We start from the raw sequence: 15,122 nt of genomic DNA, 5'->3' as shown, positions 1-15,122 counted from the left end.
ATGGGTCGAGGGAACCAAATACATAGGCTTAGATTATTTCACAGAGTTAGTAAAAACTGTTGGTGGTAGGCTGCACTCTTTTTTGCAGTGAAAAACTAGTTGAAATTGTGTTAAACTTGCCACGTGTGTTGGCAACGTTAGAGGTGAGTGGTCTCTTGAAATCTGATGGTGTTTCTCTGCAAGTTGCATCTACTGAGTTCGCACAACTGTATCAGCTAATAGAGCCCTTTAGTTAAGAAGAATGTAAACACCTAACCACAGTGTCCTTTATTTAAAGGCTAAATTCACCTTTTAACAAAAAATAATAAATGTACGTTTTTTTTTTTTTGCTGGTTAAAAAATGTGCATTTACCATTTTTGGTTTTAGGAGCCTGGAAAGCATTGCACCTGCAATCAGCAGATCGCTGATGTGATGCAGGTCTCCTGCACACTGTCAGTGTAAGCTGTCTGCCCGTACATCAAACAGGCGGGCAGTTTTACACTGACAAGAAGAATCGGTGAACTACCACAGCGCCTTAGTAGTGCATTGAGAACTACAAGCAGACAGCCGCAAAGGCTGTCGGTACTTGTTTTCCCATTCACAAATCGCTGTGAATGGATGACGCAGGCGGAGAAGATCCCTCACTCGCTGCCAAAAGGGGTGATGGGGGTGCGGGGGCCAGTAAATTTGCAACATGTTAATATTCCACCCTGAATATGGGTGTGACCCGTTATAAAAGATGAACTTATCCTTTAATGCTGTTATGGTTACTGAAGAGCTGAAGGACAGCATGGGGTTGATTTACTACAACTGGAGAGTGCAAAATCTGATGACGCTCTAATTAGAAACCAATCAGCTTCCAGGATTGTTTGCCAAAGTTCCTTGCAAGGACAAATGTAAAAAGCTCTGCTAGTATGTATAAAAACAATTTGCGCATGTGCAGTGCGTGTATACGTCTGGTGCAGCTCTATCATGCAGAGCTGCACCAGAATTTGCAAACTTCAGCTTGTTCAATTAAACAAACCTGGAAGTTGATTTGTTTTTATTTAGAGTGTCCTCATATTTTGCACTCTCCAGTTTTTTTAAGTAAATCAACCCAACTGTGTTACCAGCATGAGTTTGGTCATCTGATTGTCAGACCTTACTGGACCTCACACTTATGGCTCTTTTTCAAAATTATTCTTAGATTTATGTTTCCCCCTATTTAGCATTACTTACTGCTTCTGTTTATATAATATTTTAAGCTTATAAATGTTCACAAATATTCATGCATAAGCTCAATCAGGACTCATTATTTAAGAACTGACATAAAAGAGAAACTTTTACTTCAGCTTTGGCTGAAACAGCAGCAGCCACTCAATACTTCTGCCTCACACATAGCCACAGCCAAGAGGTGTAAGTTGATTTTAATGTAGAGTTTCACAGCTGATAGCTCAGGAATCCTTGAAAGCTGGGATAGAAGAGAACTTACAACAACCTTTTATGCACAAGTACAGTTACATAGGATTAGATGAGAGGGATGGTAGGGTCACATTGAGGGGGCTGCTAAATGAGGACCTGTAAGGCCTGTTTCACACGGGCTTCAGTTTGTATAACAGCAGTGTGAACAGCAAGCATGGGCAAAGTATTAGAGCATTCAGCAAGTGTTGTTGAAGAGTTTAAAGTACCATTCAGCTCCAGTTTGTAACTGTTAAACACAAATCCTAATGAGAGTGCTGATTGCCACTTTAGGCAAGCTTTTGGCAGGGTTCAGCACTTCTTAAAACTTGTTGAAGTTGTTGACTGCTGAAGCCTGCTAGTTCTGCCTCTTAGGCCACTTTCACACTTGTGCGACCTGTCCTGCGACTTGGGACAGCAAAGTCACATGACAAGTCATACCCCATGATTTCCAATGATTAATATTAATTTGCATCTTCAAGTCGCAGCGACTTCAAAGTAGTTCCTGCACTACTTTGGTCTGATATTAATGCGACTTGAGGTCCATAGACCTCAAGATTACACAGGCATTGCTTCGAGTCTTGTCAAAATCGTGCAACTTTCAAGTCACACAAGTGTGAAAGGAGCCTTAAGATGATAAAGTTTTAGGCTGTATGGAACATTTTAGGAATAAGGAAGCACTAAATAAAAAAATAGAAAAATCAATAACAACTGAATGTGTTTATGGTTACCAAGTTTTTGTTTTGACAGTCTCAACATCTTCATTGAGCAGATGTAGAAGGTGGCAGCACGGCTTGCATCACACAAGATTTTAAGCACTCACGCTTGTGTGATCAATTTACACCACTCTGAAACAAGTGTAGAGCCCATATTTGACTGTCTGCTGTATAATGCTATCCTTGTATAAGCATTTGTCTCTGCAGCAGTCTGAAACGCCTCTGCTGAGTCGCAGCTACAGCTGTGCAAATCAGTAGGGAGCATGACCATCCTAATTGCGCAACTCTAGCTCTGACTTGGTGGAGGAACATGTCAGATTGCTGCAAAGAGACACGGATAGCAGCAGCTCTCTCTACAGCTTGCTCTAGGCTGAAATATTAAAGTGATTGTAAAGTCTCTCATTTAAAAAATAAATAAACATGTTATACTTACCTCCTCTGTGCAGTTGGTTTTGCACAAAACGGCCTGAATCCCCCTCTTCTCGGGTCCATCTTTGCTGCTCCTGGTCCTCCCTCCTGTTGTGTGCCCCACAGCAGTTAGCTTGCTATGGGGACACCACTGAGCCGAGTCACAGCTCCGCGTGTCCATTCAGACACGGAGCCCCTTGCCCTCTCTCCCCTGATTTGCTAACTGACTGACAGGAGCCAATGGTGCAACTGCTGTGTCTCAGCCAATCAGGAGAAGAGTTCCGGATGGCTAAGACACTCGTGGACATCACTGGAGAGAGATGGGGCTCAGTTAAGTAATTAGGAGGTGCTGGGGAGGCTGCTACACATGCAAGGTTTTTTATCTTAATGCATTAAGATGAAAAACCACCTGCGTTTACAATTCCTTTATTGCTGCTATTGGAGACTAAAACACTAACAAAGGATAGTAATGCCCCGTACACACGGTCGGATTTTCCGACCGAAAATGTGTGATAGGACCTTGTTGTCGGAAATTCCGACCGTGTGTAGGCTCCATCACACATTTTCCATCGGATTTTCCGACACACAAAGTTTGAGAGCTTGCTATAAAATTTTCCAACAACAAAATCCGTTGTCGGAATTTCCGATGGTGTGTACACAAATCCGAAGCATAAAGTGTCACGCATGCTCAGAATAAATAAAGAGATGAAAGCTATTGGCTACTGCCCCATTTATAGTCCCGACGTATGTGTTTTACGTCACCGCGTTTAGAATGATCGGATTTTCCACAACTTTGTGTGACCGTGTGTATGCAAGACAATTTTGAGCCAACGTCCGTCGGAAAAAATCCTAGGATTTTGTTGTTGGAATGTCTGATCAATGTCTGACCGTGTGTACGGGGCATTAGACATTTAACAATGTATGGTTTAATACATCCTTTAGTCTGGCTTTGGAAGCATCAAAGAAATATACAGTAACATTTTAAATCATTTTTGGTATAGATGCAGTAGTAAACTTCTTTTACAGAAGATATAAAGGCTTACTTTGGTAACGTTGAGTTGGGCCTTTTAATTTACTTTTGGTAAAGATGCAGTAGAAGTAGTCTTTCTACAGAAGATATAAAAGGTCTACTTTAATAACTTTGAGTTCCCTTTTTTTTTTCTTAATTTTGGTGCAGATGCAGTGGTAGACTTTTTTTTTTTCTCCAGATGATATGAAAAGTCTACTTTAATAACTTTGAGTTGAGTTTATTTTAACCACATTTCTACCACTTTGTAACGTGTTAATTGTGTACCCTTCAAATCGAAAGATGAGAAAGTATCTAGCACAATGGTCCTTACTGGCTGAAGCTCCTTATGTTCAGGTCTGTTGGGTGAACGTGCATCAAACGTCAACTGGAGCTTACAAATGTTACCAGCAGAGCTCAGCTGTAGATGAAAGAAACATTTAAGTGTTTCTCAGATTCTAGCCTTTAAAGCTGCTTCTCAATTGCTGTCTGTAAGCCTTCGCTTCCGCACATCCTATCAAATTATAGGCCTGGGCAGGTATGTTTAAGCCTATAATATTACCCTAAAGATTTTTTTTATTCCCAGTTTTCATTTTGAAGCACACACAAGAAAGAATCTGAAATGCATTATTCTAGTGGATAAGAAGAACCCTCTCTTTGATATTTAATTGTCCATAAAATGTGATAAAGATTAGTCGATACAAATGACACTTGGGCCCTAAGCTCTTAACCCTTTCTGTGGTTCGTGACATGGCAGTAAAGGCTGCAGTATGTTCCAGGCAGTATTGCATGTATAGATGGGCCTGTCTATCTAAGTACAGAAGTCATAGGCCCGTCTGTAGAAGCTGTAATTATGTGATTATTCACAAGCCAGTGGACTCTAGAAAATAAAGTGACATCTATGGCTTTAGGGGAATGAGCGTCTATCCTCCTGTAGTGTCATGGTGGCTGAAGTTCACATCTGTTCATGCTCAGTTCACAGGCACATCTGTCAGCTCCCACCATGTAGAAATTCTCAGCGTTTTGAGGAATTAATTATACAGGGGAGTGTATATCAAAGCTCTGAGGTTCAGGTTCTCTAAACATATATTAATGACCAATATGTTAATTTTGGAAGAGGCTATCCAAAGCTGAATCATAAGATAAAGGACAAGTTTAGCCTTCATAATTTTGTACATATGCCTGTCTGATACAGTGGGAAAAATAATTATTTGATCCCCTGCAGATTTTGTAAGTTTGCCCACTTACTGTACAAAGAAATTAAGGGTCTATAATTTTTATCGTGTGTATTTTAAATGATAGAGACAGAATATCAACCAAAAATCCAGAAACAACACATGATAAATGTTATAAATTGAGTTGAAGTTGAGCGAGTAAAATAAGTATTTGATCCCCAAGCAAAACACGACTTAGTACTTGGTGGAGAAACCCTTGTTGGCAACCACAGAGGTAAGACGTGTCTTGTAGTTAGTTAACACACATGCACACATCTCAGGAGGTATTTTGGTCCACTCTTCTTTACAGATCTTCTCTAAATCCTTAAGGTTTCTTGGCTGTTGCTTGGCAACTCGAAGTTTCAGCTCTCTCCATACATTTTCTTTAGGATTAGGATCTGGGGACTGGCTAGGCCACTCCATGACCTTAATGTGCTTCTTCTTGAGGCAGTCCTTTGTTGCCTTGGTGGTATTTTTTGGGTCATTGTAATGCTGGAAGACCCATCCATGACCCATCTTCAGTGTTCTGGCTGAGGGAAGAAGGTTCTTATCCAAGATTTTACAATACATGGCCCCATCCATTGGCCCCTCAATGTGGCAAAGTCGGTCTATACCTTTAGCAGAGAAACCGCCCCAAAGCCTAATGTTTCTACCTCTGTGCTTGACTGTAGGGATAGTGTTCTTGGGGTCATAGTCAGCATTTTTCTTCCTCCAAAGATGGCAAGTTGAACTTAATGCCAAAGAGCTCAATTATGGTCTCATCTGACCACAGCACTTTCTCCCTATCCTTCTCTAAATTATATAGATGTTCAGTGGCATAATTCAGATGGGCCTGTACATGTGTGTACTTGAGAAGGGGGACCTTGCTGGCACTGCAGGATTTCAATCCATGGCGGCGTATTGTGTTACCAATGGTTTGTTTGGTGACTGTGGTCCCTACTGCCTTGAGACCATTCCCAAGCTCCTCCCATGTAGTTCTGGGCTGATCCCTCACTTTTCTCATGATCGCCCTTATCTCATGAGGCAAAATCTTGCATTGAGCTGCGTGATGGTTATTTTGTTTTTCTTCCATTTGTGAATAATGCTCCAACAGTTTTCTCCTTCTCACCAAGCTTCTTGCTGATTTTCTTGTAGCCCATTCCAGCCTTGTGCAGATCTACAATCTTGTCCCTGATGTCCTTTGACAGCTCTCTGGTCTTGCCCATGATGGTGAGGTTTGAATGGAAGAAAGAGATTCTGTGGACAGGTGTCTTTTTATACCCATAACGAGTTGTCATTAGGAGCTCCTTCTTAAGTTGACAAGACTAATATGTGTATCACATGAGCATATACTGTAGCCAGTCAGTGGGAGCCACAGTTATTGTTGGTTGGTAGGGGATCAAATACTTATTTTACTCACTGAACTGCAACTCGATTTATAACATTTGTATCCTGTGTTTTTTCTGGATTTGTGGTTGATATTCTGTCTCTATCATTTAGAATACACCTATTATAAAACAAATTCATAGTCCTTTCATTTTGTAAGTGGGCAGACTTACAAAATCTGCAGGGGATCAACTAATAAATTTCCCCACTATACGTATTTAATAATATGATATTTATTGTATCCCCAGGAGAGAGTGATTAAGTAGCAGTTAGCACTGATAATCCGCATCATTGATGTCTTGAGATAACTTTATGGGAATAGTGAAAGGCTTCTGAGCTCAAGAACAATCCCTCGTATTCAAGACCACCTACTACCTGGAATTAATTAAAACACAGCAGCAATGAACAAACAAATAATAGAAAACCAAGCGATGGTATTGAACAAATACTGTCCACTATAAAAACTGTAAAGTGGTTTATTATAGTTTATTAGGCCTACCATAGACGGTTCTAATCTCGGCCAGGTTCTGCTGAACTATGTATGGGAAGGCTAAATGTACCAAGTTGACCGATCGATCAACTTGGGTACAACCAGCCCGCCGGATTTTGTACGTGATTATCACTAGCGGCTGGTCTAACCGCTAGCAGTAATCACTGACTTCCCACTGCTTTCTGTGTTGGTGGGGGAAATCAGGTTGCAGGAAAGAAATTCGCTCTGTGTATCGCCTGCCTTGTTTTGTGTAACTGATTCCAGTTAGTTGGAGTCCTTTGTGACCCATTACTTTTCTTTTTAGAAATACCTAGATGGCAGCTGTGAATCTATGTATAAAAAAAATAGTTTCCATTTAAATCTCCCAGAAACACCCATAATAAGAGCTGAAGTCTGTACCCACTAATTCCTATTTACTTCTCTGTCTTTATCATGAAGCTAAGGTGTGTTGCTGTCTGTGCCATTTTTCTCCTTCATTAAAGAAACCTGTACTAAGAGAAATAAGGAGCGTCTTTGATAACTGCCTAAGTATGATAGTTCTCTGGTGCCAGTGCTCTCTGAATCCCTGACCAGGAACAAGCATGCATACTAAAAAGGAAAGGGAAGTTAAAACTCCCAATCCGTATGTTTGATGCAGGTCAATGCCACAGAAAGTACTGGATCAACATGACTACCAGACAGCTAGCATTCTCTGAAGTAGAGGTCAGCAAAAACAGCCTCCATATTTTTCTCAGTACAGGTTTCTTTTAATCATTTAAACAGAGAACCCAATAAGGGTGATATCCCTCATGTTAGCTGTAGCAGACTTGAGGGAGAAGTAGTTGGGGTTATTACAGTCAACCTGCATCCATGCAAAATCAAAGAGTCACTTTAAGGTTTGATTAGTTTTCTTTTTTTGGTTACTATTAATGTTTCCTGAGATGCATTTTACTACATGGCTTGATTATTTTTAAAGATTGCTTTTTTTGTTTTTATATTCATTAGACATGCATCTCCCCCCCATAAAAGGTGTAATGCAGAAAGTGAGCAGCCCCCAGTTGTAAGTTGGACTCTGTATCACTTCTGGAGTAATTATCATAATTACTTAATTATCAGTATGGATTCTTAAGGCAAGGGTGCCACGGGCTGAATGAGTGTTATCCTAAACCTTTTATTGCAGAAGGGTCCTAAGCCCATTTCACAGCTTTTGGAGGCCGTGTGCTCCATTCTCTGATTTCACACCTCTTTCTAAATGCTGTAGGAAAACTTTCAAAGCATTTCATGGATCCAGTGTCTTCCATGTATTGTTCTGCACGCTACTCTTATGCCATGTCCACGCTTTATTCTTCCAATTATTTTTTCTTGTTCCCTAATGAGTGAACCTTGTAGATGTAGGAACATTTCGGGGCTTCATACTGGGCAGTTTAGTACCATGAGAATCAAACAAATTGCTGCTTGGAAAGCATCTCCCCCAGTCTAGTCCTCCTTATGGTATTACTATACCAGAGAAGTCAGCGAAATAGTTGCTTGGTATGGGAGTCCAATTACACAATGTCACGGCAAAATCAATAACCCATAGTGAACAACCAAGTTTCATTTAACTGTGTTCTCTTTGCACTGCCTTATTGATTAAGCCTGATTGTATATTGACAGCACGGTGTGGTAAAATAATAATTATTAATTTGTTTCCATATAGAAATGCAGACAAACTTGTTGGTACCCTTACAGTTCATTAAAACAATGCTTCATCCCCCATGAATTAGTAACAGCATTAAAAGCAATTGTCTCATATACTGTATAGTTTAATTGCCTTTGGTGTGCAATAAAGTAAAGCAAAGAGTGTGAAAAGAGAGAAACATTATTTTTTAGAAAAATATTCTACAATAACCTGGTCAGATTTATTGGTAGCCCTAGAAAAGAGTATAAATAATTTGATCATAATGATATTTCAAACAAACTGTTTTCTGTAATTAGTATCATGCATCTTCAATCATCTTATCAGTCAATCACCCTATTTTATAAATGGTGAAAAGTAATCAACCTCTCTGGATGTGGCTGCAAAAGGAAAATCAACCTCCGATTGCACTGAAGTATAGTGTGAATGCTAGACAAAGAGCCAATGAAAACTTCCAAAGAGGTACAAGCTGAACCCCAATGTTAAGGTAAATCAATGCATCACTATTTGAGTGACATTGAGCTCAAAGAAAGAAGACCCAGGAGGGCTCTACCACTAAGGGAAAAGCACTAGACTGGAACTTCTAAAATGTATATTGACAAGCCACAGTGTTTCTGAGAGGATGCCCTTTGGACAGATGAGAAGAAATTCGATCTTCATGGCAGGTCACATCAACTGTGTGCAGATGAAAATAAATGGTGCTTACAAGGAAAAGAACATTGTACCCATTGTAAAACATGGAAGAGGCTTGGTTATGTTTTGGGACTGCTTTGCTGCATCTGGCACTTGGTTGCCTTGAATCTGTGCAAGGCACAGTGAATTGTCAAGACTATCAAGAATTCTGTGGAGAAATGCACTGCTCTGTATCAGAAAGCTCCTTCTCAGTCAAAGGTCATTGGCTTTACAAAGGGATAATGACCCTAAGAGCACCCAAAAATGACTAGGAACAAAACATTGGACTATTCTGAAGTGGCCCTCTGTGGGCCCTGATCTGAGTTCTACCAAGCATCTGCGGGCAGAGCTGAATTGTGTAGTCTGGAGATGACACTCTTTTAAATCTGAGAAATCTATAGCAGTTTCCTCAAGAAGTATGGGCCAAACTACCTCACTTACCTGCTCTGTGCAGCTGTTTTGCACAGAGCAGCCCCTATCCTCCTCTTCTCAGATCCCCCATCAGCCCTCCTTGCAGCTGGCAATGGGAACACCCAAGCAGGCTCGCTCCCGCGCCATGGGTTCATTCACACCCAGAGCTGAGACTCGACCCTGCCCCCTCTCTTTCTCTCCTCTCTGGCTGTGTTTGTCTCAGCCAATGAGGAGGGAGAGTCCCAAAAGAGCTGAGGCTCTCTTGCACATTGCTGGATCGCGATATGGCTCAGGTAAGTACTTTGGGGGGCTGCTGCACGTAGAAGGATTTTTACCTTCCTGCATAGAATGCATGAGGGTAAAAAACATTTAGCCTTTACAGACACTTTAAGTATTTGAAATCAAAAGCAAAGTCTGATTTTTAATAAAGTGATAGTAAACTCATTACCTTGTTCGTACAGGTAAGCTCCTAAAAAGACTTACTGATTAGTAAATATCTTCTAAATGTGTGCTGTTTAGAAGATGTTCACTGCGGCTGCAGCCGGTGACATCTCCGACATGGGAGTGACCTCATCATGGCCCAGGCGTGCAAGCAGCCTGAGTGCACAAACCCAGAAGGGAGACACTGCTGAAGGGCTCTGTTTGAAAAGTAAGTCTGTCATAATGTGCTAGTATGCAGTGCATGCTAGCACAATATGACATTAACCTGCAGGGGGCATTTTTTCTACAGGTTTACTACTGTTTTAAATATGGAATGAACAATGGATGGCAAGAATTGGATGACATTTACCTTTGTTAGAAAAAAATATAAGTGTGCAATCCAATAAGGTACAAATATTATAAATGCAAAGGATTCAGAAACAGTGAATGTCCATATAACCATTAAAGTCTCACATATGCTCCAAAGGATGCAAAATAGTGAAAAAGGTGTTCACTCGGCGCTTCTCTTTTTATACAAGATCAGCGCCGCTTACCAGAACAGTTGGATCTCAAATTATAGAGATCAAATGGGCTTGTGCGAATGTCAGCCAACATGGATAATCCTCTCCCCAGATTCCTCCAAACACTGCTCCTCTCCAATGGGACCAGGCTGTTAAATGAAGGATCTCTCATGGAAGTGGATCATCTGTCTCCGCGTCTGTCTCAGATACTTAGGATAATGGAAGGAAGAGGCTATGTGGTGTAGTACTTCAACGTATGTTTATTATAAAATTTTAGCACTTAAAAAAAAAACTGTGAAAATCACAGTAGTAACACAGTCGGCTGATACGTCAAGGAATCTTGCTCCACCCAACGTGTTTGCCTGTAAGAGGCATCAGCCGGTCCCAGCTGATGCCTCTTACGGGGAGACGCACTGATTTTCATAGTTTTCTTGAATGTAGCAGGAAATGGGAAGAGAGAAGCAGCTCCGTGTCTGAATAGACACACAGAGCAGTGGCTCAGCTCAGGTTCCCCCATAGCAATCTGCTTGCTGTGGGGGCAGGAGGGAGGGGCCAGGAACACTGGTGAGGGACCCAAGAAGAATAGACGCTGAACTGCTCTGTGCCAAACCATTACACAGAGCAGGTAAGTATACCATGTTTGTTATTTTTAAGCAAAAGAGAAAAACAAGACTTTAATATCACTTTAAGTAAATATGTGCATAAGGATTAGTGCCATTCTGTCCCTGAGATGTAAGAGTGTTTCCCCTCATGACCAGTCACAGTATCTTCCTTTCATTCTTGTCTATGGCTGATGGATGTGTTTGCTCCATAGAAAGCAGGTATCCAGCTCTGACAGCTTGAAATACTGCTCAACTTTTGGTAGGCTACAACAGCCCAAGAAGCCATAAGTCTGTCTTTTAAGAATATTATTTGAGCAAGGAGGCAGGTCATATGAGAGAGGGTTTTGGAAACTACAGTTATCCTTTAACATTATCAAATAACAAGTGCCTTTGTGCAAAGGCATTAAAAATATTAATTGTGCTTTTGAATGTGTAAATGTTGTTTTGAATACATTTTTAAAATATGAAATATACAGTATACATGTTTTAAAATATTTTATTCAGTTAAAATGGTTTAGTTAGGGAACCAATTTTACTGGTGTGTTCTCTTAATGTAGTAGCCTGATTGCCTTTATAGCTCCTGTTGTATCATTATGGTGTTTTTATGTATTTTACAGATCCAGCTTTCTTTCCTGGACGCTGTGCAGAAATACTGGCTGATGGCAAGAGCATTGGGAAACTGGGCGTCTTACACCCTGATGTCATCACGAAGTTCGATCTAACACTACCCTGCTCTGCTCTAGAAATAAACGTGGAGCCTTTCTTGTGATCTCATTTCAACAGCAGAAGGTCCTTTATTCAGAGACTCATCCCCAGTCCTCTATAGTGTATCTATTGGCTTTCAGCAGTTGCTTTGGAAGGGCCCAGTCCATCACACTACCAAATATTGACTAGCGCACACTTTAGAAATTATTTTATTTAACTCATTCATTCAGCTGAATAAAATGATTTGCCACTGTGGTTTAGTTATGGTGTGCATTAGTCACTATATGGAAAAGAGAAAAAGCTAGACATGGCATTCCATGTTGTCGTCATGCACTATAGACTGAGGAGATTACTTTGGGCTGATTTGTGAGGAAGAGCATTTTATAATGTTTTCATATGCAGATATATCACTAAATACAAGTGGAGGAGGGACATCTTCTCTTTTAGATCACCATACACATCTGTACTTTTAGGATTTCAGTGACACAAGCAGGTGAGGGTCTTGTCCCTTTTTCTATGGCAAAAATATGCTACTAGTTAGTTAACAACATCTGTGTGTAATAACTAGAAGTGACTGTGACCCATATGGCCCAATTGTCACAAGCTATACTGGAATGGAACTTTTATACTGTAGGTATGTGGCCACTCTGGCATCCAACCTTGCATATAATCCTAGTCATAGTCATTTGTCCATTCTCTGAATTGTTACCAGGTTTTTTTTTTTTATCAGCTACAGATAATACAATCTTTTTTTATGAAGTTTTTTGGGCAGTTGTGCGGCAAAATGGTAAATTTTCTATCGAGGCCAATTGCTACTTGTAAAAACAATTCTGTGCTTGAATAAAGAAGACTTTCTATCATGCTGGAAGATTTCTAACACCAGTGTTGAACATTTGTTTATTGCTCTAAAAGTTTGTTACATACTACTTTACTGCAAATGACATTCAGGTTTGTGGTCTACAGAATAAATAAACTGATGGTATATGGCCAGCATGACCCAAAATGACTAATATTTTTAAAAAATATTCACTTCCAATACCCAGTTAGATTTAGAAAGTTTTTTTACCCAACTTTTTTTTGAATAACCTGGGTGGCTTTTTGGTGTCTAAAAGCAGACGAGACTCTGTTTCTAACCTGAAACTACCATGCTATTATCCATTCTATTTGGGTTTCTATTCAAAGCCACCAGCATGAAAGTCTTTGTACTGTATGCTGTAATGTTAGTACAGCATTTTATGAATTACGCTATAAAAAAAAAGCCATGAAGCATATCCTTTTGACTCTAATATTGTTATTCTGGAATGAACTCTGGCTACATTATCGTTATTGGCCTCCCATTTGAAGAACGCCACCAAAGAGGTTTGTCAGGGTGTGGTAATCCCATCTTTGTCCTTTTTTACATTTATCAATCTTTGTCTAGGGATCAGAATTTTTCTGGCTCCATACCATTGGAAAAAGAAAATGTTGATGTATAGAACTTTAAATTGGAGGATCAGAATCATTGGGGAATTAGATTCTTACCTTGTTTCACCCTTTTTACTTTTGGAGGAGATGCTCTTTAAAGTGAACCTTGCATAAAATTCCAAGATCTACTTATGTTGCAACTCTCCCCTCCCCCCCCTTAAAAAAAGCTACATAAAAGCAATTAAGTAAAGCATTGACTGAAAACTGAAACAATATACTACTTCCTTTGCTAGAAAAGCTCAGCATCTCAAATCTTATGAGCAGAAACGCATTCTGATGCGATATGGGATCCTCTGCTTTCCCAGAATCACATGAAAAAGGTCTAGTGACATTCACTAAACTTAAAGCTTGGCTGTAAGGTGAATACTTTTTACAATTTTCTTACATTTTGTAACGCCTTTATGTTTTTTTCATTTGGGAGGAAGGGAGTGAATTGCAGTATAAAGGGACCTTGCGAGCTATGCCTACCTTGCGGTGCTGTTGGTCTAAAACAGGGTTTCCAAACTATTCAGTTATCCTTTCTCAATGTTTTCAACACAGGAGTCCTTGAAATTACTTTCTTGTCTCAGTGAACCCCTGCTAAAAATTATTATATCTACAACTCATGATCTATTAGTGTGATGGTCAGTGGGAAGAATGTTCCCTACACTTATGGCCATTGGGAAGAATTGTCCCCTTATAGATAGCTAAAAATATCAGTGATGTCATTGGGAACTTATCTGAGAGGTAGATATTGCTGGATGAACCTTTGTTGAGGAATCCTGCTGTATATGAAGAATTTCATATAAATAGTTAATGACAACTTAGAAACCAGGCTGCAAGCAGTGACAACTTGGTGTCCTGTATATCAGAGGTCCCTGTTCACGTCAGAGTCCACCCTTACGTCAGGCGTCCCCATCAGACTCCGCCCTGACATCAGTGTCCCCATCAGAGTCCACCCTTTTCTTATAGCATGGCTGTATCAGCAGGCAAGAAGTTAGGTGGCACAGCAGGTCTGAATGGATGAAGTTCCCTCTTCCTGTGAATGCTGGGTCAAAAAACGACATGGACAATACCAGTACAATGGGTGGGGGGGCTACTGGTGCTCAAAACTGTCAAGTGTGCGGGGGGGGGGGGGGGATGGGTAGAACAGAGAATATAGGCAGCCTCTGCTGACCTGAATTCAAAAATGGTCCAGTGTATGAGAGCATGGTGAGTCCCAACCCATGGCACACATTGAAGATAAGCCAGTGACCCTAGTTGAGGGCTGGATAAAATCTTGGAGTGAGCCAGATGTGACATGTAGGTCATAGTTTGGAAATATCATGAAATAAATGGACACAACAAATGTGTGTATAACAGATTTTTTTTTTTTTTTACTAACCATAAATGAGACACATCTCCATAAATGTATGCAACATGTGTTTGCATGAGTGTTGTATTTCTCACAGGTAGGTGGATCTATCTGTGTTAATGTTTAATAATGGTCAAGTGTTCCATATGGAGCGTCAGTCACACCTTATCACGACATAAGGCTGCATGAAAACGTATAATGTCCCAGAACTTTGTACTTTCCATTATCTTCAATTATGGAATTTCGTGCTCAGTAACATCACTTGTTCCTTGAGCACAGATAAAATCAGATGGTAGATTGTCAGAATAACTGTACCACCACTTGCGACTGGTAAGTATGTGCAGATTAGACTCTAGTGGTTTTCCTCCAGTATTTTTAGGCAGCTTTTAACCTGATGTACAGTGATGGGAAAACATTATGGGTATTCAACTGAATTTGATTTTTCCAAAAAGAAATACATTTTATACGGGCCTCTGAACATGAAATAAGTCATAATTAAACCTATAACAGACAATGCCAATTTCTATTTATGTATAACATATGGTATGTGTTTCATTTTTTACTGAAACTCTGATAGAAAACTGAAATTGGACTGGTTGCTAAACTTTACATTCACATGCCTAATTTTGACTTCACACTACTGTTATTGTTTTTCTCGTGCCTGTGAATAGAATTAGTAATGGTATGAACCGGTGCACTCCCAAATGTAGAGGACCCACAAATC

The 15,122-nt window shown here is 40.2% G+C and overlaps 1 protein-coding gene across 1 annotated transcript in view; it reads left to right on the top strand.

Annotated features, from left to right (window-relative positions):
• FARSB (phenylalanyl-tRNA synthetase subunit beta) overlaps nt 1-12,478 on the top strand; it is a 103,148-nt gene extending 90,670 nt beyond the window's left edge. Inside the window, exon 17 of the mRNA XM_073625946.1 lies at nt 11,514-12,478. Coding sequence (XP_073482047.1) covers nt 11,514-11,665 — 152 coding nt within the window. The 3' untranslated portion in view covers nt 11,666-12,478. The remainder of the gene's footprint in view (nt 1-11,513) is intronic.
• Nucleotides 12,479-15,122: the final 2,644 nt, after the last annotated feature.

The sequence above is a fragment of the Aquarana catesbeiana genome, linkage group LG04 (genome assembly GCF_042186555.1).
Source record: "Aquarana catesbeiana isolate 2022-GZ linkage group LG04, ASM4218655v1, whole genome shotgun sequence".
Taxonomy (NCBI): domain Eukaryota; kingdom Metazoa; phylum Chordata; class Amphibia; order Anura; family Ranidae; genus Aquarana; species Aquarana catesbeiana.
The sequence above is the reverse complement of the archived record's forward strand: the minus strand, read 5'-3'. Positions and strand labels throughout refer to the sequence as shown.